This window comes from Hypanus sabinus, chromosome 2, assembly GCF_030144855.1.
Source record: "Hypanus sabinus isolate sHypSab1 chromosome 2, sHypSab1.hap1, whole genome shotgun sequence".
NCBI lineage: Eukaryota > Metazoa > Chordata > Chondrichthyes > Myliobatiformes > Dasyatidae > Hypanus > Hypanus sabinus.
In genome coordinates this window covers 192,258,761-192,283,755 of record NC_082707.1, presented here as the reverse complement: position 1 = coordinate 192,283,755, position 24,995 = coordinate 192,258,761, and the positions used below count along the sequence as shown (strand labels likewise).

Here is a 24,995-nt window from a genome sequence, read left to right as displayed (position 1 = left end):
ACAACAGTTGATGATCAGTATCACAGTCAGCTCCCGGATATGTCCTGCATTTCAGAATATTTCATTTCCATCTTTTGTTGGTGAGAATATAATCAATCTGGTTCCTGGTTTTTCCATCAGGAGCTGTCCATGCGTATTTGCGCCAAGGGTGTTGATCAGACATTGCGTTCATTATACAGAGGCAGCTTTCTTGACAGAACTCAACCAGCCGTGTCCCCCATTCATCTGGTGTTCCTAAACTGTTGTTTCCCATGACTTCCTTATTTAGAGATTTTTGACCTACCAATCACCTGAAATCACATTGAAATCACATTGAAATCACCTAGAATGAGCACAACATCAGTTTTCAGAGTATCATCAATGAGGCCCTGCAGGTTGTTGTAGTGTCCCTCAAGCTCTTCCTCCTCTGCCTCGCTAGTTGGTGAGTAGTGGACAATGAGTGTCATTGGGAAAGGCTTGCATTGTATGCAGATGGACATTAGTCGTTCGTTCAATGGGTCGTAGCCTAGTACTGCTTTAGCTATTTCTTGCTTCAAGATGAACACAACACCTGCTCTTCCTCCTTTCTCAGATCCGGAGTAGTACGTTGTGCATTGTTCTTTGTTGTAAAATTACTTCTCTCAGACCATCTGATCTCTGTTGTTCCAATGATATCGCAGCCGATTCTGCTGATTTCATCGATGAGAAGCTGAAGTTTCCCTGTGCTTCTCACAGTGCCAACGTCCCAAGTGCCAATGTTGATATAATGTTTGTTAAGTCTGTGGGTCTTCATTCCAGCACGGGTTGTGTCAGATTCTGGAGTTCCTGCAAGAGGATTTCTCCCTGTGTCGTCATTATGACCAGAGGTACTTGAAGTGCCGTCAGCCTCTTCCTATACCCAATACCTGTATTAAGGAAACAGATCCACTCCAATTTGCCTACCAGAGCAACAGGTCTACAGCAGATGCCATCTCATTATCTCTTTACTCAACTCTGCAACACCTGGACTGTAAAGATGGCAAACATTAGGATGCCCTTTATCAACTGCAGCTTGGCATTCAATACTACCATCCCCTCAAAACTAATCAATAAGCTCCAAGACCTTGGCCTCAGTAACTCCTTGTGCGATTTCCTCACTAGCAGACCCCACTCAGTTCGGACTGACAGCAACATCTCCTCCACAATCTCCATCAGCACAGGTGCACCACAAGGCTATGTGTTTGGCCCCCTGGTCCCTGCTTTACGCTTACCACTGTATGGCTAAGCACATCTCCCATTCCATATTCAAGCTTGCTAACAACACCACTGCCACTGACCGAAACAAAGGTGGTGACAAATCAGTGTATAGGAGGGAGACTGAAAATCTGGCTGAATGGTGCCATGACAACAACCTCTCACCCAATGTCAGCAAGACTGAGGAGTTGATTATTAACTTTAGGAGAAGGAAACCAGAAGTCCATGAGGTTGAGAGGGTCAGCAACTATAAATTCTTCAGAGGTATTATTTCAGAGGACCTGTCCTGGGCCCAGTATGCAAGTGCAATTATGAAGAAACCACAGCAGCGCCTCTACTTTCTTAGGAATTTGCAGAGATTCGGCATGACATCTAAACCTTTGACTAACTTCTATCGATGTGTAATGGAATGTATGTTGACTAGCTGCATCCCAGTCTGGTATGGAAACATCAATGCCCTTGAATGGAAAACCCTACAAAAGTTGTGGGTACAGCCCATTCCATTATGGGTAAAGCCCTCCCCTCCACTGAGCACATCTACACGAAACTTTTTATTATTTCTTATTGTAACTTATAGTAATTTATTTTGAATTGCACTGTACTGCTCCTGCAAAACAACAAATTTCATGACATATGTCAGTTCCAATAAAACTCTTAAATTTGTCCAAAAAGGTTGAATTTTAGAACAAGACCAAATAGAATGTAAAAAAGTACCAATTTCTTGGTTACATTGGAAACATTGATCGGATAAATTTGGGTATAATTAATTTATTTTTTGTGGTGTAATATATAATTGATGTAAAAAGTTATATTGCACTAATCTTAACCGGACATTTATTGTATTTGTCATACTCTCAAGACATAGTCTTGACCAATTTTTTTCTTCAATTTTAATATTCAAGTCACTTTCCCATTTTTGTCTTGACTTATGGACTCCTTGTTTAATTGCCTGTTTTTGAATCAAATTATACATACAAGAAATGAATTTTTTAATCTTTCCTTTTTGAATTAAAGTTTCTATTTCATTAGATTTCAGCAATAACATTGTTTGACCTAATTTTTCTCTTAAATAAGCCCTTAGTTGAAAGTAACAAAAAAGAGTTTTTTCTTAAGAGTTAAATAAATATGTGAGGAAGTTTCTTTAGAAAGGTAAGATGTCAAGAATATCTTTGGAAAAATTGACATGGAAATTTGATCTAGGAGAGTTACAACTTCCAAACTTTAAGAATTATTATAAAGCAAATCAACTTAGATTTATTGCATCTTTTTTTGAGAAAGATCAACCGGCATGGATTAGAATAGAACTAGATAAAATAGGAGAAAATATACCAGAAGATTTTATATATAAATGGGAATCTAAATGGATACGGGAAAAGAAAGAATCTCCTATATTAAAACATTTGATTGACTTATGGAATAAGATAAATGTTGACGATGAGATAAAGAAATCCTTATTAGCAAAGAGATCTTTAATTCAAAATAGACTTATTCCTTTTACAATGGATAATCAACTTTTATATAATTGGTTTCAAAAAGGGATTAGATATATAGGAGATTGTTTTGAAGGAGGTATATTAATGTCATTTGATCAATTAAAGAATAAATATGACATATGTCAGTGATAATAAACCTGATTCTGATCCTGCTTATATAGGAGGTGAGGTGATTTTGTCTGCAGAGAGCTGTGAAAGAAGATATTGACGCATATTTGAACCACAGTGAATTAAGGAGGGTCAAGAGGGCAGGAATGTGTTACTGACTCCAACATAGGGTCAGCCATGATTGTATTGAATGGCACATCACCACATGGTTGTTCCTCATATTCTGAAATTCTCAGAGAAGACCGAACTAAAAGTTTCATCACAGCAATGTACCTCTTCAAGGGGAATATCAATATTAGACATTGGAACTTCATTCTCTGTTCTCTTGGCCACTAGTACATGCTTGACTGAAGGGCACATCTTCACCGCTTGGTCCACTGTTTGCTTCAGCTCGATGATCTTCCCACCCCTCACAGCCTGGTTGGTAGTGATCACAGTTTCAGACTGTGCTTTACGAAGAGAGAACACAACAGATTAAAAGGTTGTACAGGAAGAAACAGCACAAGAGACTCAAACCCCCACAATGTGTTTTTAATATATTATTTATTTATTGAGATACAACACGGAATAGGCTTTTCCGGCCCTTTGAGCTGCACTGCCCAGCAACCCCGATTTAATCTTGGCTTAATTATGGGAAAATTTACAATGACCAATTAACCTACTGGTACATTTTTGGACTGTGGGAGAAAACCTGCGTGGTCACAGGGAGAACGTACTAACTCCTTCCGGGCAGCTGTGTGAATTGAACCTGGGTCACTGGTACAGTAAAGTGTCATGCTAGCCACTATGCTATCATGCCACCTGTTATACAGGGCAGAAGGTCTGCTGGGGGAGATGGCCTGTGAAGCTGCATCTTAAGGTGAACCTTAGGATGTTATTTAGAACAGTACATCACAGTACCATCTCTTCAGCCCCCAATGTTTGTTGTCTGCCCACCATTTTTTGTCTATGATCAAACTAAGCTGTCGCTCTCACATAGCCCTCCATTTTTCTATCATCCAAGCGCTTGTCTGAAAGTCTCATTAACGTCCTCAATGTACCTGTCCAGATCAACACCCCTGGCAGCGTGTGCACACACTGAATCAGAATAATAGAGTGTGGAAACAGGCTCTTTGATCCAACTCATCCACGCTGACCTAAACCAGCCCCATTTGCCCATATCCCTCTAAACATTTCCTATCCATGAGGTGGAGGAAATGGGACTCTGATGTTGAAGAAGAGATCGTGGGGATGCCTGGAGTCTAATAAACAGAAAACCAGGCCAGGGGCATTGGGCAGGCGAGCATTACAAAGGTGGTGAGGGACTGGGTTGTGAACCAAACTGAAGTCAAGAAGGGGAGAACTGCTTTTGCCATCGTGTTACATCAAATGTTAATCATCTTTGCCATCAACTCTTCATTCTCTCTCATGTTCTGCAAGCCTCCTCACCAGTGACCTTCGCTACACTACCATCATAAAACCTGCAGATGCTGAAAACCAGAAATAAAATCAGAAGATGCTGGAATGTTAGCTGGAACATTCATAGAGCTGAAATAATACAACATAAAACATAGGAACAGGCCCATAATATTGTGTTGAATCAATTAAATCAATTTTCCTTAGTCTGAAGACTGGGTTTCCCTTTCCACAGGTACTGCACGACCTGCTGAGTATTTACACTATTTCCTGTTCACTTTATCTATTTGGAAGGGAAGAACGGAAAACAAGTATTTGCAGATGTCATGAAGGTTGGTGGTGTAAATAGTATAGAAGGTTGTTCTGGGTTACAACAAGACATAAGATGGGATGCAGAACTAGGCAGAGAAGTGGCAGGTGGAGTTCAATCCAGGAAGCTGAAAGTTCAAAGTTCAAAGTAAAATTTATTATCAGAGTACATACATGTCATCACACACAACCCTGAGATCCTTCTTCTGTGGGTATACTTAGCAAAACTATAGAACAGTAACTGTAAACTGTAAACATCAGGAATTGTTAACTGTAAATAAACTGTGCAAATGCAGATATAAATAAATAGCAATAAATAATGAGCATGAAATAACAATATAACAGACTCCTTAAATGTGTGTAGCTACCCCCTTTTGTTCAAAAGCCTGATGGTTGAGAGGTAGTAACCGTCCTTGAACATGTCCTGAGACGCCTGTGTCTTCTACCTGATGGCAGCAGTCAGGAAAGAGCGTGGCCTGGATAGCGAGGATCTTTGACGCTGCTTTTCTGCAGCAATGTTTTATGTAGATGTGATCAAGGGTTGGGAGGATTTTTCCTGTGATGTACTGGACCAAATCCACTACCTTTTGTAGGATTTTCCACTCAAAGACGTTGGTCTTCCCATACCAGGCTGTAATGCAGCCAGCCAGCACACTTTCCACGACACATCCATAGAAGTTTGCCAACATTTTCGATGACATGCCAAACCTCCGCAGACTCCTGAGGAATTAGAGACACTGTCACACTTTCTTCACAATAATACTTAAATGATGGGTCCAGGACAGGTCCTCTGACACAGTTTCACCCAGGATTTCAAAGTTACTGACCCTCTCCACCCTGATCCTCCAACGATTATTGGCTCTCCGTTACTACCTCTGGTTTCCCTCTCCTGAAGTCCACAATCAGTTCCTTGGTCTTACTGACACCAAGTGAGAGGTTGTTGTTATTACACACTCAGCCAAGATTTCAATCTCCCTCCTGTCCATTGATTCATCACCCCCTTTGATACAGCCCACAACAATGGTATCATAAGCAAACTTGTATATAGTTTTGGGGCTGTAGATAGCCACACAGTCATATGCATAAAGTGAGTAGAGCAGAGGGCTATGTACACATCCTTGCAGTGCTTCTGTGCTGATGAGATTGTGGAGAAGATGTTTTTGCCAATCCACATTGACTGGGGTCTGCAAGTGAGGAAATTCAGGACCCAATTACACATGGGGGTATTGAGGACCAGGACTTGGAGTTTACTGATTAGTTTTTTTTGAGGAGATGATGGTGTTAAGTGCTGAGCTGTATTCAATAAAGAGCATCCTGATGTATACACCTTTGCTGTCCAGATGTTCCAGGGTTGTGTGAAGAGCCAACAAGATAGCATCTGCTGTAGACCTGTTGCTTCAGTAGATGAATTGGAGCGGATCCAAGTAACAATTCAGACAGGAGCTTTAAGCTTCAACACCAGCCTCTCAAAACACTTCATCACTGTGGATATAAGTGCCACTGGGTGATAGACGTTTAACACACTCAAAAAATGCTGAAGGAACTCAGCAGTCCAGGCAGTACAGTCAACGTTTCGGCCCGAAGCGAGGGGATGTTTGCAATAAGCCATTGAGACAGGTTACCACTCTCATCTTGGGCACCTGTACGATTGAAGCCTGCTTGAAGCAGGTGGGTGCCACACACTGCTGGAGCAAGACGTTGAAGATATTTATGAATACACCAGCCATTTGGTTGGCACAGGTCTTCAGTACCTGGCCAGGTACTCCGTCCGGTCTTGATGCTTTCCTTGGATTCATTTTCTTGAAGGCAGCCTGCATGTCATCTTCAGACACTGAGACAAAAGGCTCATCAGGAGACATGAGGTTTCCTCCCTGTTCTGGTGGTCAAAGTGAGCATAGAAGGCATTGAGCTCATCCGGAAGTGAAGCTCTGCTGTCCCCTATGTCTCAAGGTTTTGCTTTGTAGGAAGTTATGGCATTCAAACACTGCTACAGCTGACGGGCATCGCTCGTTGATTCCATTCTAGTCTGGAATCTCCATTTCACCCAGGACATGGCTTTCTGGAGATCATGCCTACACCTCCCGTAGCATCCTTCATCTCCAGACTTGAATGCCTCTGATCTGGCTCTCAGCAGGTTCCAGATTTCACTGTTCATCCAGGGCTTCTGACTGGGAAAAGTCCTGAATGATTTCATGAACACACTCATCCACAGCTCTTTTAATAAAGTCTGTAACAACCCTGGTGTAGTCATTCAGGGCCTCAGATGAGTTCTTGAACACGGCCCAGTCCACTGACTCAGGGCAATTGTGCCACCATTCCTCAGCCACCTCTTGATTGTCTTGATCTCTGGAGACTTGCTCTTTAGACTCTGTCTGTATGCAGGGAGCAGGAGTACAACCAAATGATCTTACTTGTCAAAATGAGGTCCTGGAAAGGAGCAATAGGTATCCCTCATCATATGTAGCAGTGATCTATTGTGTTGGGACCTCTGGTGCAAAGGGTTAAATGCTGGTGATAATTGGGCACTGGGTTTTTTTTCAAACAGGCCTAATTAAAGTTGCCAAATATAATCTGAAATGCATCAGGATGAAATGACACACTTTAGAGGGTCGTACTCGAAAGCGGAGTGCAAGATTAATGGTAGAATTCTTAGCAGTGCGGAGGAACAGAGGGATCTTGAGGTCAATGTCCATAGATCCCTCAAAGGTTAAGGTCACGGTGGGCTAGCCTTCATCAGTCGAGGGATGAGCTCAAGAGCCATGAGGTAATGTTCCCATTACCTCTGGTTAAACCATACTTGTAGTATTGTGGTCATCACATTATAGGAAGGACATGGCAGCTTTAGAAAGTGTACAGCAGAGGTTTACCATAATGCTGCCTGGCCTGGAGATCATGCCTTATGAGGAAAAGTTGAGCAAGCTGGGGCTTTTCTCTTTGGAGCAAAAAAGGACAAGAGGCAAGTTGATAGAAGCTTTATTTTTGCAGGGTGGTTATGACAAACACCAAAGAGCATCCACTTAAGTTGAATGGAGATGAATTTTCGGGAGATGTCAGAAGTGGTGAGTACCTGGAGCAAACTGCCAGGGGTGGTGGTAGACACAGATACATTAGGATCATTCAACTCTTAGGTAGGCACATAGATGACAGAAAAATGGAAGTTTATGAGCAGGGCAGGAGGGAGTGGTTAGATACCTTAAAAGGTCAGCACAACATCATGGGCCAAAGAGCCCATATTGTGTTTTATGTTCAAAGCAAGGAACTGTGAGACAATAAAGGGTGGTCAGTCAACAAGTTCTGAGGCCCCAGACAAGACATTGAGAAGCCATCATGCTGTTAGTTTCTCACTTACAGGTGACAAAACAACTGGTCCGTGCAAATTGCCCCAGGTTTCTCCAAAATGGGCTTCCGTTTATGCTGCCACAATCTGGATTAAATTCTGAGGCTGTTATAAATGATAATTTTAGCCCTAGTCTCACAGGCTAAAACTCAAGCTTGAAGTTATCTCTGAAGAAATCCTGTAAGAACTCAGCCAAATATAGACCGAATCTGCAGAAACCCATTAACATCTCAGGATGAAAATCCTTCAACACAACGTCCCCCAGTAAAGAGAGGAACTGAAACAACCTTTCACAAGGAAGTGAAGGACTGAAGAGCTTCCTCTATTGCTGTGATGATGACAGCCTCAGGATGAAGGAGAAAAACTTCATGTTCTGTCTGGGCAGCCTCCAACCCGATGGCATACACATCAATATCTCCAGCTTCCAGTCATCCCTCACAGCTCCTCCCTTCGCTCTGATTCCATTCCCACTGTGGCTACCCTCTCACCCCTTCTCTTCTCCTCACCTGCTCATCAGCTCCCTTTGGTTCCCCTCCTCCTCCCATGGTCAACTGTCCTCTCCTATCAGATTCCTTCTTCCTCAAACCTTTATCTCTTCCACCTATCACCTCCCAGTTCCTCGCTTCATAACCCCTTCCCCACCCATCCACTTCCCCCCTCACCTATCACCTGCCAACCTTCTCCCCCCTTCTCCCCCCCACCTTCTCGTCCTGGCTACTGCCCCCTTCCTTTCCAGTCCTGACGAAGGGTCAGTAACGTCAACTGTTCACTCCCCTCCACAGGTGCTGCTTGACCTGCTGAGTTCTTCAGGATTGTGTGTGTGTTAGTGTGTTGTTTAAGATTTCCAGAACCCCTCGTGTTTACAAGTTTAACTGACAGACTCTCACCGTCCTGGATCCTGCCAGCTAGTGCTTCAGCACTGAAGCCTGCAAACACCACATTGTGCACTGCCCCGATACGAGCACAGGCCAACATGGAGGCCACGGCGACCGGCGAGGTTGGCATGTAGATGGTCACCCGATCACCTTTCCGGACACCTTGCCTTTTCAGGGTGTTGGCCACACGGCAAGTCAACTCCAGCAACTGCCTGAACAAAGAGTATTGAACAGCAAATTCAGTCTCTTTACATATTTCATCCTTTCGTGGCACAGCCGAGAAGGTCCTTCTGGCCCTTCGTGCCACACCACCCAGCCAGCAACTGCCGACAAACCTCGTTAACCCGAACCCAATCGCGGGACAAGTTACAATGACCAATTAACCCACCTGGTACGTCTTTGGATTGACAGAGGAAATCGAAGCACCCAGGGAAAACCCACACATTCCACGGGGAGGACGCACAGACAGCGCCGGGGTTGAACTTTGAACTCCAGAACACCCCGAGCTATAATAGTGTTACAATAACCACTGAGCTACCTCAGGGCCCACTCAGTAACCTGTTGGTCCCCGGCATCTTCCTCGATTATCTCATATATCTTCCGTAAGCTCTCAAACTTCCTGTAGGTTTAGTCTAACATTGCAGCACCCATACTCATGCATGGTAACATTGTGACTGAGAGACATAACGTCCTCCAACGCTCCCCTCTCCCCAAGCACTGCAGGTAACTCTGAGATCACTGGGAATCAGAATCAGGTTTAATATCACTGGCACGTGTTGTGAAATTTGTTGTCTTTGCAGCAGCTGTACAGTGCAATCCATTATAATAGAAAAGAAAACACGAATTATAAATATATATAACAGTTAAATTAAATAAAGCAGTGAAAAAATAGAAATAAAATAGTTGAAAAGTAGTGTTCATGGGTTCAATGTCCATTCAGAAATCTGATGACAGAGGGGAAGAAGCTGTTCCTGAAACACTGAGTGTGTGCCTTCAGGCTTCTAGACCTCATTCCTGATGGTAACAATGAGAACAAGGCATGTCCTGGGTGATGGGGGTCTTTAATGATGGACGGCACCTTTTTGAGGCATCGCTCCTGGAAAATGTCCTAGATACTGCAATGAACCTGGGAAATCCAGACCATGATCTTTTGAAGGTGGCATCACAGGTAGACAGGGTCGTAAAGAGAACTGTTGCCACATCGATCTGGGCATTCAGTACAGGGGTTGGGGCACAAGAGTCCATTCTCCAGCTACTATTTGCAAATGACTGTGCTCTTCTCACGCACACAGAGGACATGTGACAGGCTGCAGTCACTCAGTTCGCCAAGGCTGCAAGTGCTTTCAGGGTAATGGTCAGTCTGAATCTCCATAATCCTCCATCAGAAGCCCCCTCGTGGTGTTTACAGCCCACCTCGGGTCACCATTGACGACCACCCTCTCACCACGATTGAGCAGTTCACCTACCTGGGCAGCGTCGTCTCCAACAACGCTACGGTGGTAAGGGATGTTGACAATCAGCTCGCCAGAGCCAGCAGTGTCTTCAGGTGCCTCCAGAAACGTGTGTGGAAGAACCACCGGCTGTGTCTGTCCACAAAAATCCAGGTGTACAGGGCTGCCATCGTCACAACACTGCTATATGGCTCCGAAGCCTGGGTCTCGTATCACAAACAAATCCAGATGCTCGAGCACTTCCATCAGTGCAGCCTCCACTCCATCAAGGGTATCAACTGACAGGATCACGTCTCCAACAACGAGGCCCTGGAGAAGGCTCAACTCCCAAGCACTGAAGCCATTTTACTGCTCAAGCAGCTCCCCTGGCCAGGCTGCGTGTCTCACACGTTACCGAAAGCAGTACTCTACAGAGAACTTGCTCAGGGCAATAGGGACAAAGACCAACTGAAGCAGCTGCTCACTCAGGAAAATATCAAAGTCAACAAGTGGCAGCAGCTGGCTTGTGTCAGAGACCCCTAGAGCTCGCTGATCCACAGAACGGTCAGGAATTTTGAGGAATCCAGAACAGCCACTGCTGAAGAGCAGGGGAGACGCAGAAAGGACCCAAGCCCCCACAACCCAGCTATTCCCATGTCTCTACTGTTCCAGAGTCTGCAGATCCAGAATTGGCCTCTACGGTCACCAACGATTGTGTCATCGCTCCTGTGAACTCTTCTTCCTTCCTGATCTTCGCAAGCAAAGAACCTGCCATCTCATCTCTCTCAGGTGCTACGTCAAAGTTGTACCAGACGTTGGTGAGGCTGAATTTAGAGCTTTTTAAAAGTAATTCTGGTCACTTACCTACAGGAAAGTTATCAATAAGCCTGAAAGCTTGCAGAGAAATCTTACACGGATGCTGCTGGAATCTGACAACTTGAGTTATAGTGAAAAGTTTAATAGGTTAGGATTTTATTCCCTGGAGCTCAGGGGAATGAGGGGAGATCTTACAAAGATATGCAACATTATGTGGGATATCAGCAGAATCTCTTGTGTCTCATTTCTAGAGTTTACTCTGTATAAATTAGTTGTTTAGTTTCCAATATTTTAACAAAGACTAATCTCAAAATTACTGTGTTGTGCTTCAGGCTATCTATAAGTTGGGAAAGATGGTTTAGAAATTTCAGTTCATTTTGTTCGACAATCCATGGCTATATTTCCCTCCAACCTGCACTCACCTGTAGGTGACTCTCACTTCAGCTCCAGGCTCATCTCTCTCCCAGATCAAAGCCACTTTGTCTGGAGATGTGTGGACATGACGGTCAATGCAATTCACTGCTCGGGGGAAAAACAGGAACAGAAAGGGTTAATCAATTTCACAGTAAATATGGCAGTGGAGATAACAAAGGCAGCTCAGAAATGGAAACTACACAAATGGTGTTGATCAATGTAGACTCAACACTCACCGCAAACCATCATAGCCTGGTCTATGGGGAAGTTGATGACAGTCCATTACTGTGAAATGCAAAGTCAGTATCAAATGACCAAACCTTGCCTGGGGCTCTGGTTCCCTGCTTCAGGATTGTGACCTGATATGAGGATGCAAAGCTAAAGATGTCTTTGCAAAAACTATTTTAATTTATTTTCTCCAATTGGCGTGTTAGATAATTTATTACCAGCAGCACTTTCAGTTCTAGTTCATGTTAAGGAACAGGTTGGAAAGTGTTGTCTTAAAGCATTATTACCGGAACACAAGTACTAAATATCTTCATAAGATATTGTCCAAATTTCTTTACATCTACAAAGATGTCCATGAGCTCTTCACATGCAGGGAAGGTGATTTAACTTCGCTCTACTTCACATTGCCTACTTCGGGTCAGTGTGCTCCACGGTGCCCTGACTGGGGCTAGGATCAGCCACTGTGTTCCCCAAATCTCCACACCACGGTTCCAGGTGTCATACTGCATACACCTAGGGCTTTTCTCTTTCAAGCGAAGGAGGATGAGAGATGACTTGAGAGAGGTGTACAAAATTAAAAGAGCCACAAGAGGACAACCAGTGTCTTTTTTTTCCAGTTCAGAAATAGCTAAATGGCTGACATCCCCATCTCACGAATCCAGCAGACCAGTTCAATCCTGATCCATCTAGTGCTGTCTCTGGTGGAGTTTCTATGATCGCCATGTGACCCCTTGGATTTCCCCTGGGTGAACCAGATTCCACCCACATCCCAAAGATGTGCAGGCTGGTAATTTAACTGGTTGCTGCAAATTACCCCTTCATGTAGGTGGCTGATGGGAGAATTGTAAGTGTTAGTGGTCGTAAGTGAGAGAATACATTAGAACGTAGAACATTATGGCAGAGAATGGGCTCTTTGACACAACAATTTTGTTCAAAGCTCAAAGTAAATGTATTATCAAAGTACATACATGTCACCATTTTCATTTTCATGCAGGCATACTCAATAAATCCTTATTAGAATATTAACTATAATAGAATCAACTAAAGACCACACCATCTTGGGCAGTCAACCAGTGTGCAAAGTACAACAAACAGCAAATGCAAAAAGAGACAATAAAATAAATAAATAAGCAATAAATATTGAGGACACGAGATGAAGAGTCCTTGAGAAAGAGTCCATAGGTTGTGGGAACATTTCAATGATGGGACAAGTTGAGTGAAGCTATCCCATTTGGTTCAGGAGCCTGATGGTTGAGGGCTAATAATGGTTCCTGAACCTGGTGGTGTGAATCCTAAGGTGCCCGATAGCAGCGAGAAAAGAGCGTGACCTAGGTGGTGGGGGTCCCTGATAATGGATGCTGCTTTCCCATGACAACGCTTCATGTAAATGTGTTCGATGTTGGGGAGGCTTTACTCATGATGGACTGGGCCATAGCCATTACACCTTGCTAGATTTTCCATTCAAGGGCATTGGTGCTTCCAGATCAGACTGTGATGTAGCCAGTCAATATACTCTCAACTACACATCTATAGAAGTGTGTCAACAATGTTGTGTATGTTACTCTCTCATTATAGAAATGCTGAGAGAACTTAGCTGGTCAGGCAGCATCTATGGAGTGGAATTACATTACAGAGAAGTAACTTGGAGGAGGGGGATGCACAGGAAGCTAGTGGAGAAAAGATGAGCCGATTTTGCCAGTATTGTGGATTGAACTTAGAGTGTTGTATGGAGAGGGGCAGGAGGTAGAGGGGGAGGGGGGAGAGGGGGAGTCAGTCCAAGTTAGCAGCAACATCTCAAGCTCCATCATTCTCAGCACTGACCCCCCAGGGCCATGTGCTCAGCCTGCTGCTGTTCACGCAGCTGACTCATGACTGCCTTGCTAGATCCAGCTCAAAATGCATCATCATTTGCTGATGATACAACGGTGGTTGGCCTCATCAGCAACAATGGCAAATTGTTGGCCATGGCAGATTTAAAACATCGAACTCGAATAGGTCAAAAACAGTGGAAGCAGGCAGATCAATTGTCTTTGTTCCTGCCATGTGTTTGGAAATGGAGGCTGCCATTTTGTGTAACTGTTTTACATCCTCCATTTTGTGAGATGGACTTGCTTTGCTTTCTGTGTTTTAAAGTAGACACAATGATGTTTCAGGTAACCTGTAGGTCTAGAAATCATTTCCAAATAAGAAGTTATTTGTGAGGAGTTCTTTCATATAACAAAAACATGCAGGTTTGTGAATGTTGGGATTGGTGTCTGCCTGGAGTGATCCGAGCTGGTTTCTGAAGAGAACAAAGAGCCATAAATTACTGATTATCACTTGCTGGGAAGAGGGCAATAACTGGATGCTGGCCTGGAGCAGAGCCAATAAAAAGGTGTTAAAGGTCAATCAGATGACCTACAGCCAATGATGTTGGAATGCAATATTTGAATTAGTAAGGAACGAGTATAAAAGTGGACACTTCAAGTGTGCTATCAGCTCGCTCTCAAGAGACACACCATCGCAAGGAAGAGCGCCCACGCCAGGGACTGGGCGAAGAAAGGATTGATCATCTGGCCAACAGAGATCTCCTATTTCGATGTTATAAATTGGACAGTGGTCTGATTGAGTATTGGTACAGAGGGAACCGTAGAATTCATGTTCTAAGCTGTTGGCCCAGGGTCAATATAGTTACATTGTTGTTTGCGCAGAGACAATAAAGCGTGAGCTTCAAGTTGCGTCGCCAATTTCCTAACCTAGTTGCGTTGACGAACAGCCAGCAAGTCAGCGTACAGAAAGGTGGAGAAGTGTGGCCAGATGATGTGATAATAACAAGCTGAGTCTCAACATGGACAATTCAATAGAGATGATTGTGGACTTCAGGAAGACTCAGGTAATACTCTCCATTGCACATCAATGACTCTGCCATGGAGAGAGTGAGGCACAAAGCTCTTTGGCGTGCACATAAATGGATGATCTAGCCAAGATCCACAACGTCCCCTCATTAGTCGGGAAGGCAAAGCAGCATCTACACCTTCTGAGGAATATTGAGGTGTGCAAGTATACTCAACCCCATTCAATCAGCTCTCAAGAGGCAGGCTGCATCACTGTGTGGAAGCTGCAAGACAATGGACCACAAGACCCTACAAAAGATACAAACAACTGCTGGGAGGATCTCTGAGGTCTCCCTCTGCCCTATTTGTGACATTTACACGGGCCAACGTATACGAAGGATCCGGAACATTGTTGAGGATCCCTACCACCCATCCCACAATCTCTTTGACCCACTACCATCAGGGAGGTGGTACAGGAGCATCAGGACTATGACTGCCAGACTGGGTAACAGCTTCTTCCCTCAGGCAGTGAGACTAACGAATACCTTGCCACCACCGAGGTCTCGTCACTAGGACAGCAAGATGTTCACTATTTACCTGCGCTGCACACTTCATGCATTCTGAATTTATTAACTCATTTGTGGTAATATTTAGGTGTGATATTTGTTTTGTGAGTACACTGTGAGGAGCACTGTTTCATTTGTTTGTATAAACTTGAACTTGTACGAATGTCCACTGTGTTTGCTCTCCAGAGATGCTGCCTGACCTACTGAGTTCCTCTAGCATTTGGAGTTCGTTGCTCTGGATTGCCAGCACCTGTGGCATCTCTTGTGCTAATGCTATAACATCTGTTTATTGTGTCATGAGAATTATGTATAACATGCTAATTTCTGAGGCCTCCATTAGTCAACCATGGATGTTGAGGCTGAGCTGTCCAGATATCGAGCCAGGGCAGTACGATAGGGAGAGCAAGCTGGTGCCCATGTAGCAAGCTCCCCCTTTCCACGCATCTGATGAACCCAAAGGAACGGCAGAGACCAATGCGGTCTGGCACCAGCAGTGTCGCAGGAGTTGTCCGTCAGCATTGAACTCAATGGTAGGACTGCTTTAGAGACTGCAGCTCCCCAGTTTTTCCCTCATGGCTTGCTCCTGAAGCCTTCCCCATGAGTGGGTATAGTTTCAGTTTGAGATCAGAGTTTTCCTTCTCCTAAATGAGCTGCCAGCCACAGCTGAGGAGGCCGATCTGCCCGAAGCGACTGGTTTTAAGATGCCAGTAACCCACCTTTGCCCCTTCTCCTGTCAGTAGAAACGGTAAAGCTGGGCCTGGTAGCTAAGCCACACATAAAGGCCAGGAGCTGGACTTGGTTGTCAGAGGCAATTTGAGGCACACACCACTGGGAGCATTTAATACAATCTTAAGATTGTTCATTTACGTACTTTATATTCATCATGCTTATAATGCACTGTAATGCTGCAAAAAGAAAGCTAATTTTTAAGACTTCTGTACAATAAACTTGAACTTAAAAACACAAAATGCTGGCAAAACTCAGCAGGCCAGACAGCATTTATGGGAGGAGGTAGTGACGACGTTTCGGGCCGAAACCCTTCATCAGGAATCAGGAATTGTTAAATCTCTTTTGTTATATTCTGTGTTGAGATTAATTTGAATTTGGGTTGTTAAGCACATTAAGCAGGGAGCAGTAGTGAGGAAACCTTGGGAGAGTTAAGGCTAGGAGTGATTAAAGGACAGAAATGATTATGGTAGCAGCTGAAAGAAACAAAAGGGCCGAGATAAGTAATAAACTCTGTTAATTATCACCTTGCAGTTAGTCTGTAATCTCATTCACAGTGAAAGGTAGTTTATAAAGATTAAAGATTAGCCTTATTTGCCATATGTACATTGAAACACACAGTGAAATGTGTCATTTGTGTCAACGACCAACACAGGCTGAGGGCTGTGCTGCAGGTCGCCCACAAGTGTCACTACGCTTCCGGCACCAACACAGCACGCCCACAACTCACTAATCCTAACCCGCACGTCTTTGGAAAGCTGGCGAAGACCAGAGCCCACGGAGGACACCCACGCGGTCACGGGAAGAACGTACAAACTTCTTATAGACAGCAACGGGAAGTGTACCCAGGTCGCTGGCGCTGTGTATGTTATCCTAACCGCTACGCTACTGTGTGACCTGTGTAATATTGGCAGATGCAAAAGCAAATGTTAACTCAGTGAGTGATCTACATGGCAAAGGCAGCTTTTGACAAGATAAGCAACACACACAAAATCATAGACGCTGCCTGGCCTGCTGTGTTCCCCCAGCATTTTGTGTGTGTTGCTTGAATTTCCAGCATCTGCAGATTTCCTCCTGTTTGCTTTTGACAAGATAAACTGGGTTTATCTCTCTGACTCCTCATCTTCTTTTCCCCAGTCCTGATGAAGAGTCTCGGCCCAAAACATCGACTGTACTCTTTGACATAGATGCACCCTGACCTGCTGAGTTCCTCCAGTATTTTGTGTGTGTGTGTGTGTAAACTAAGTTTCTGTCAGCTGTTCATTGAAAGAATGATAGTGTTTGGGGAAGGGGGGGTAATAAAGCCTTTTACACTGATGGTGATTGGAAGTTGGTGTGGGATTATGGAGGGGTATTTAAATGACATAATCAGGAATTCATGATGGGTAATTAGTGTAAGTTTTCATGAGGCAAGAGGGCACAAACACCTTGAAAAGGGATCAAATATCTGCGGGAGAGAAGGATTAAAAGGAGTCTCCTGCTGACAACACAGCTGTACTGGTGATCTCTGATCATTTACCAGCAAGTTTCTGATGGTCAGATCATCTACCTCCAACACTCCCAGGAAATGTCCCGGCAATGATGGGCATATTCACTGAGAAATCTACAGAAACTACGGATGCTTTAAATCTGAAATAAAAGCAGAGAATATCAACACCCAGCAGGGCAGGCAGCACTCGTGAGGAGGCAAAGAGAGAGTTAGTGTGGTCCCCACAATTACACTTACATCGAGCACTGTCAGAAGAAAGCATATCCATCATCACCATCCCCCACTTCCCTGACCACTCTCTCCTCTCGCTACTACCATCAGGGCTGCAAATCCCACACCGCCAGGTATAGGAACAGTTATTACCCTTCAACCATCAGGCTCCTGAACCAGCATGGATAACTTCATTCACCTCAACTGATTCTACTACCTACAGACTCACTTTCAAGGACTCTTTACAACTTGTGTTCTCAATATTGTTTTTATATACACCATTTGCCTTTTGCACACTAGTTGTATGTCAGCCTTTGTTTCACTGTGGTTTTCCACAGATTCTATAATATTTCCTGTAAGTGCCTGCAAGAAAATAAATCTCAAGGTGGTAGCATGCATTCGGTTAATTGGGGCATATCGGGACCAGTACATTTTGGCATAATTAAGCGGCTGCTCCAATTAGCTGAAGTTTCATGGAAATAGATAAAGAAAGCAAACTACTATTTAACTGAGTAACAAATTATGCATTTAAATAAACTACAGAACAAATTAGAACTATCAACACTACTACAGTATTATAAAACTGTGTATTCATCCTATTAGTTCTTGATGGAGGAACTATGCTACTGTGTTCTTTTGATTAATCATAAATCATAAAATCAGTGCAAACACCTAGCGTAAATAATGGACTGTCTTCATACTAATTTCGACAATTGCATCCTCCAAATTTTCATTTTCATTTTAACATTCAAGATAATTGTCGATACCTTCAAATTCTTCATGGTTCCTAACTTGTTGAAGTAGTGAAATCATTTCATTTTCACTCCTGGCTGTTTCTGCCAATCACAAGCCTGAATGCTTGAAACCTCAGTGAGCAGAACAGTCCGGAATTGTCGTACTGTTTATTTCTCACCAACTACAAGTGACAAAAATTGTCGCTTTTTGAACACAAGCACACACAACTGGTGCTATTTAAAAACCGTTTCCTTTAAGCACAGTGTAGTGTCTCACAGCCACACAAATGCACCCGTCTGAAGCTAGTTAGAAATAATCCGACAACAGCCACCTGCCCCAGTTAAGCGACACAGCGTCCCAAATAAATGAAGAGAATCCCAGTTATTTTCTCCATTAGTTTTTGTTCTTTAAGAGTTGTCCCAAATAAGCAACTGTCCTGATTAACCAATGGCCCCATTAAGTCAAGTTTGTTATCATTTAAGTATATAAATGTATATAACATATGTAACATATACAGAAACGAGACAAATTTTCTCTGAACCAGGGTGGAAAGCTCAGTAATACCCTTGACAAATGATAACTTATGAAGGCAAGGTCAAAATCTACACATGAATCACACATAAATAACAGACAAAAGTGCATTAATATTAAATACTGTGAGGTACAGAAATGATTAACCAGTGACACTTCAAATTCGATGCTGCAGGGAGTTCAGAAGCCTAATGGCTTCAGGAAAGAAACTGTTTCCCATCCTGACCGTTCTTGTCTTTGTGCAACGGAGTCTCCCTCCTCTCGGTAGAAAGTCAAAGAGGATGCTGGATGGATAGGTGGGATCCTTAATAATGCTAAGGACCCTGCGTACACAACGCTCCTGATAAATGTCCCCGATGAATGGTAGGGAGACACCTATGATCCTCTCAGCCATTCTCACAGTTCTTTGTAGGAATTTCTGGTCTGATGCTTGACTGCTCCCATACCAGATGGAGATGCACCCACTCAGTGATACTCCTGTAAAAGGCAATTAAGATGGGGGGGGGGGAGGCACCTTATTTGCCTCAATCATTTTAGGAAGTGGAGGCGCTGCTGTGTCTTCTTGGTCAGGGAGGTGATATTAAGGGTCCAGCTGAGGTCATCCATGATGTAAATTCCCAGCAACCTGGTGCACTTAACTCTCTCTATGGAAGAGAGGGAGATAAAGAGAATCTATTGGATATGGTGAGATATACGTCCTTCGATAATAAATTTACTTTGAATTTTATTGTTTCTAGTCAATGAGCTTTTGATTCAGTTCCTCTCTCCTGAGAGTGAGGTATGGTGCACTCACACCTGTGTTTGCACTATCGTGCTGTGATACAACTCTACAAGTATTGTGCAATCGTCCATCTGTATTCATTAGCTAAGCAAGGTGGGGTTATCCTTCTATGCAATACACAGCGCAGTCCCTCAATTAGCATCCCCGGGGTAGCCCATTTAAAGTGGTGCACTTTATAAAGCTTTGCCACTGACACCCACACTCTGAGAAAAAAATGGAGAGCTGCTAACTAGATGAAAATAGAACATAGAATCGGCAGCGCTGTAACGTAGTGGCTAATGTAATATTATTACAGTGCCAGAAAACCCGGGTTCAATTCCATCGCTGGCGCGGTATGTGTGGGAAAGGTTGAGTGCAGAGGAAGGACAGACTCCCATGTAGAGACAACGACCAGAATTTATTCATCAGAACTCCAACTGAAAATCAGTGGCTCTGCCGACCAACACCGTGAGACGTAACATTCTCAAAACCAGGACCCCGCGATTAGAGCTAATCGGCGTCCACTCAAATAATACAAGTAACACAGAATACCCAAGCCTGTCAAAATAAACTTAACGAGCTTAAGCAGAAAGCACCAGGACACCTTGTTTCAATGAGTGAGTCACTGGAGAAACACACAAAGAAATCTAAACAACTAATGACTCTTGCTAAACAATTAAACAATTCACGAGCCCTTAAAAACTCAGAGCCCAATGATCTCCAGCTCCCTGTACAGACAGCTGCTGTCTGTAAGGGTTTGTATGCTCTCTTCACGGCCGTGTGGGTTTCCTCCAGGTTCGCTGGTTTTCACCCACATTTCAAAGGTGTAAAGGTTAGTAGGTAAATTGATCACTTGGGTATAATGGAGTGGTGGGGGTTTGTTGGGCCAGAAGGTCCTGTTAAAATGCTCTATCTCAAAAGAGCACAGCGGAATACAAGTCCTTTGGCCTACAGTGTCATGCCAACCTACATGAACGTATCCAATCATGCTAGCCCTTCCCGCCTACGTAGCCCATAACCCTCCAGTTCTTACATCTACCTACCTATCTACAGGTCCCTGAAACGTCTCCATTGTATCAGCCACTACCAGCAGCCTGTGCGCTCCAGACACACACCGCTCTCCGTGTAAAAACCTACCTCAGAAATCTCTAATCTTTCCTCCAATCACCTGAAAAGGATGTCCTCTGGCAGTGTCTATTGCCACCCTGGGGTAAAAGGGTCTGGCTGTCCACTCTGCCTATGCCTCTCAGAATCACCTACACTGAAATAACAGCTATAGGAACAGCATCTGAATAGACGCACTCTCTCACCATATAGACCTAAAACTGCCAATTGAAGGCTGGAAATATTATCCTTCTTGTGAACAAAACTTCATTTTAGATCATGAAGAGGAGTAAAGTTCAGCACTATCCCAACCTGGAAGAGGGGAGGGCAGGTGAGGGGTGAGGGGGGGAGGGGAGGGCAAGAGGAGGGTAGGGGAAGGGAAAGGGGGAGGGGGAGAATGAGAGAGGGAGGGTAGAGTGAGGGAGAGTGAGGGGGTGAAGGAGGATGGAGAGAGGAGGGGGAAGGCAGGGGCAGAGGGGAAGGGTGATGGGTAAGGGGGAGGGGGAAGGGGAGTAGGGGAGGAGAGGGAGAAGAAGGGGAGAGGAGGGGAGGGGAGAGAAAGAGGGGGAGAGGAAGGGCAGGATGAGAGAGGGAGGTTAGGATGAGGGAGAGTGTAGGGGGTGAAGGTGGGGGAGGGAGAGGGGAAGGCTAGGGCAAAGGTGATGGTAAGGGGAGGGAGAAGAGAAGTGGGAAGAGGAGGAGGGGACGGATGAGAGGATGAGTGAGAAGGGGTGAAGGTGGAGGGAGAGGGGGAAGGCAAGGGGAAGGGTGATGGATAAGGGGAGGGAGAAGAGGAGTGGGGAGAGGAGGAGGGGGAGGATGAGGGAGAGTGAGAGGGGTGAAGATGGAGGGAGAGGGGGAAGGTGAGGGCAAAGGAGAAGGGTGATGGATAAGGGGAGGGGTGGGAGAGAGCTCACTAAACTTTCCAGAGGAGCCCAGAGCTATTATCAGTGTCAATCTCCATCCCGGATCTGACCCTTGGTCTATGTAAACATCTTGAGAACAAGAATCATCCACCAGGTCTGTGGGAAGCACCAGTGCAAAATATGGTATCAATTAGTTCACACGTTCCTCCGCCGTTAGGAAACAGCTGTTCCTTACATTACACCCTTCACACCGAGTTCCATTCATAGAGAGACAGCACAGAAACAGACCCTCTCCCCAACAATCCCGTGCTAGCTTCCAGCACCCATTACATCACTGCCCTCTCACATTTTATTTCCCCACCTTCCCAGCATCCCTTCTCATATTTCACCACACACTACGGGCAATTGGCACAGTTTGTAGTGAAATATCCCACCAGCACAACTTGGGGATTTTTATTTATTTTATTTAGAGATACAGCACCGTAACCGAGCCCTCGCTGCCCAATTACATCCATGTGACCAAGGTTCAAGTTAACAAAGTACGCATATGTCACCATATTTCATTTAGTAATTGATTGAGATATAGCATGGAGCAGCACTGTGGGAATGCAGCGGTTCAAGAAGGCAGCTCATCACCACCTTCTCAAGGGCAGCTAGGGATGGGCAATAAATGCTGGCTTAGCGTAAATGAATAAATCAAAAATAGGCCCTTCCAGCCCTTTCAACCTTTGAACCTAGTAGTGGGAGAATTTACAATGAACAATTAACCTACTAACCCGTACGTGTTTGGACTGTGGGGGTACCTGGAACACCTAGAGGAAATCTATGCGGTCACGGGGAAATCATACAAACTCCTTAAAAATAGCGGTGGGAATCGAACGCGGGATGCCAGTACTGTAGACCATTGTGCTAACCATTACACTACCGTGCTGCCCTGAGTCTCTGATACTACCCTGAGTTCCGTTTTCGTGTGGGCATTTACAGTAGAACAAAGAATTACAATAGAATCAGTGAAAAACTGCACACAAAGACTGACAACCAACGCGCAAGAAGGCAAACTGTGCAAGTATTTTAAAAAAACACAAGAAATAAAAACACAAGATTTATTTTTTTAAATAAATTAGATTGATAAACAAACAAATAATATTGAGAGCATAAGTTGTAGAGTCGTTGAAAGTGAGGCCATGGGTTGTGGACATAAGTTAACCCACTAACCCATTCATCTTTGGACTGTGGGAGGAAACTGGAGCACCCAGAGGAAGCCCACACGGTCACAGGGAGAACGAACAAACTCCTTAAAGGCAGCAGTGGGATTTGAACCCGGGTCATTGGAGTTGTAATAGCTTTACACTAACCGCTAGGCTATCGAGCCGCCCACTGGAGAAAGCTGGAAGGAAAATGGAGGATCTCAAGGGGGAAACGGAGGAGGCCTCAGACAGGACATGCAGACTCCACACAGTCAGTCACCCTGTGGGTTCCTTGGTTTCCTCCCTCATCCCCAAGACATGCTGGCAGCCTAACTGGCCTTAGTAAATTACACCTGCACGGAGGATAGCGGCAAAAGAGTGTTGGATCCAACTGTTTAATTAGTTAGTTACATAGTTGTTTAATTATTATTTTCTTTGCAGTTTAACAATTAGTTATCTAGTTGTATTTTAAGTTGTATATATATAAAACAGTTTAATATGGTTCTAGTGGTAATATGAAGTATAATTCTGTAAAACTCTGGAAGCTTCCTCGATCTGCACTATTTCAGTAAGTGCTTTCTCATTGGTTGACTCTCATATCTACAAATCTGAATGGAATTTTCCTCATCTCTGATATAAATATAGCTGGGCACCATGCTGGCATGTTAGTTTTTGTCTCTAAGCCTACAGCTTCTGACTTCCTTTGTTCTATCAACACTTAATAAAATGATCAGGAAGAGGCTTTGGGCCTCCTTCCTGACGTTTGAAAGAACTTTGAATCAGAAAAATGATAATCCAGCAAGAGCGAAAGGCAAGTGGAAGGGCATGTATGAGAGAGAATGAAATGGCGGGTACACAGGGCTCTGCTCCCGAGTGTCCTGTCTGGTTGCGTCATTGTGTGGTACGGAAGCTGCAAGGCATCGGACTGCAAGACACTACAGACGATAGAGAAGACCACCAAGAGGATCACCAAGGTCTCCCTCCCCCGGTTTGTGACTTTTACAGGGACTGTTCTATCTGAAGGACCTGAGGCATTGTTGAGGATCTCTCACACCCATCCCACAATCTCTTTGACCCACTACCACTAGGAAGGAGGTCCAGGAGTTTCAGGACCAGAACAGCCAGACTGGGTAACAGCTTCCTCCCTCAGGCTGTGAGACCAATGAATACCCTGCCACCACAGAAGTCAGGCCGCACTTAGAGGATTGTCAACGGTTTTGGGCCCATATCTCAGAAAGGATGTGTTGCCATTGGAGAGAGTCCATAGAAGGTTCACAAGGATAATTCCAGGAATGAAAGGGTTAACATGTGAGGAGCATTTGGCAGCTTTGGGCCTGTACTCACTGGAATTTAGAATGCGGGGGGATCTCATTGAAATCTACTGAACGTTGAAAGGACTAAATAGGGTGGACGCGTAGAGGATGTTTCCTATGGTGGGGATGTCCAGAACTAGAGGGCACAGCCTCAGAATTGAGGGGTGTCCATTTACAACAGAGGTAAGGAGGAATTTTTTTTAGCCAGAGAGTAGTAAATCTGTGGAATGCTCTGTCACAGACTGCGGTGGCCCAGTCTGTGGGTATATTTAAGGTGGAAGATGATTGTTTCCTGATCGGTCAGGGCATCAAAGGATGTGGCGAGGTGTATGGGATTGAGTGGGGTCCGGGATCAGCCCTGATGGAATGGCAGAGCAGACTGGATGGGCTGAATGGCCTCGTTCTGCTCCTATGTCTTTTGGTCTTATGGTCTAATGGAGCCCTCATCACCAGGACAGCGAGCTTTTTACTGTACAGTTTACTGTTTATCTGTGCTACACACTACATGCACATTAAATTATTTTTGTTAACTTACTTGGAGTAATTTTTTCTTTTATGTACTGTGTGTGAGATTTATTTTATTGGTGCGCTGTGGTCCAGACGTATGTTATTTTGTTTGGTCATATATATGTACAGTCAGACGACAATAATCTTAAACTTGAACTTGAGAGGGAAGCTGCAGCTGATTGGTAAGGTCTAGTGGGGAGCTGGCATTCTCAATCGGCTAAATGGCTTCCTTCTGTGTCACAGAGAGCGAATCACCCAGCCCAGAATGCAGGGATCGCACTGAGCGTTCACTTTACACCCTGCTCACACGGCTCTTGTCAGCTTCAACAGAAATGCAGGCAGGCGGTGTGTAAAACAAGAACGTGGTTACTCACCACTGACAGCACAACCACACCACCCCCAAAACAAACCACCCCATAGCCGGCATTAGTAGCTAACAGCGCCGCAGCTGTCTGTAAGACGTTTGCATGTGCTCCCCATGACCTCCAGGTGCTCCAGTTTCCTCCCACATTCCAAAGACACACCGGTTAGTAGGTTTATTAGTCACATGGGTGTAATTGGACGGCACAGG

General features: G+C 44.5%; 1 protein-coding gene across 2 annotated transcripts in view; it reads right to left on the bottom strand.

Moving 5' to 3' along the window:
• The window catches only part of LOC132389426 (acetyl-coenzyme A synthetase 2-like, mitochondrial), an 81,564-nt gene that overhangs the window by 50,317 nt on the left and 6,252 nt on the right, over positions 1-24,995 (bottom strand). For both annotated transcript variants that reach the window (XM_059961960.1, XM_059961955.1), the window contains exons 2-4: positions 11,398-11,494; positions 8,742-8,941; positions 3,087-3,262 (exon numbers count right to left, since the gene is read on the bottom strand). In XM_059961960.1, coding sequence (XP_059817943.1) covers positions 3,087-3,262; positions 8,742-8,941; positions 11,398-11,494 — 473 coding nt within the window. The remainder of the gene's footprint in view (positions 1-3,086; positions 3,263-8,741; positions 8,942-11,397; positions 11,495-24,995) is intronic.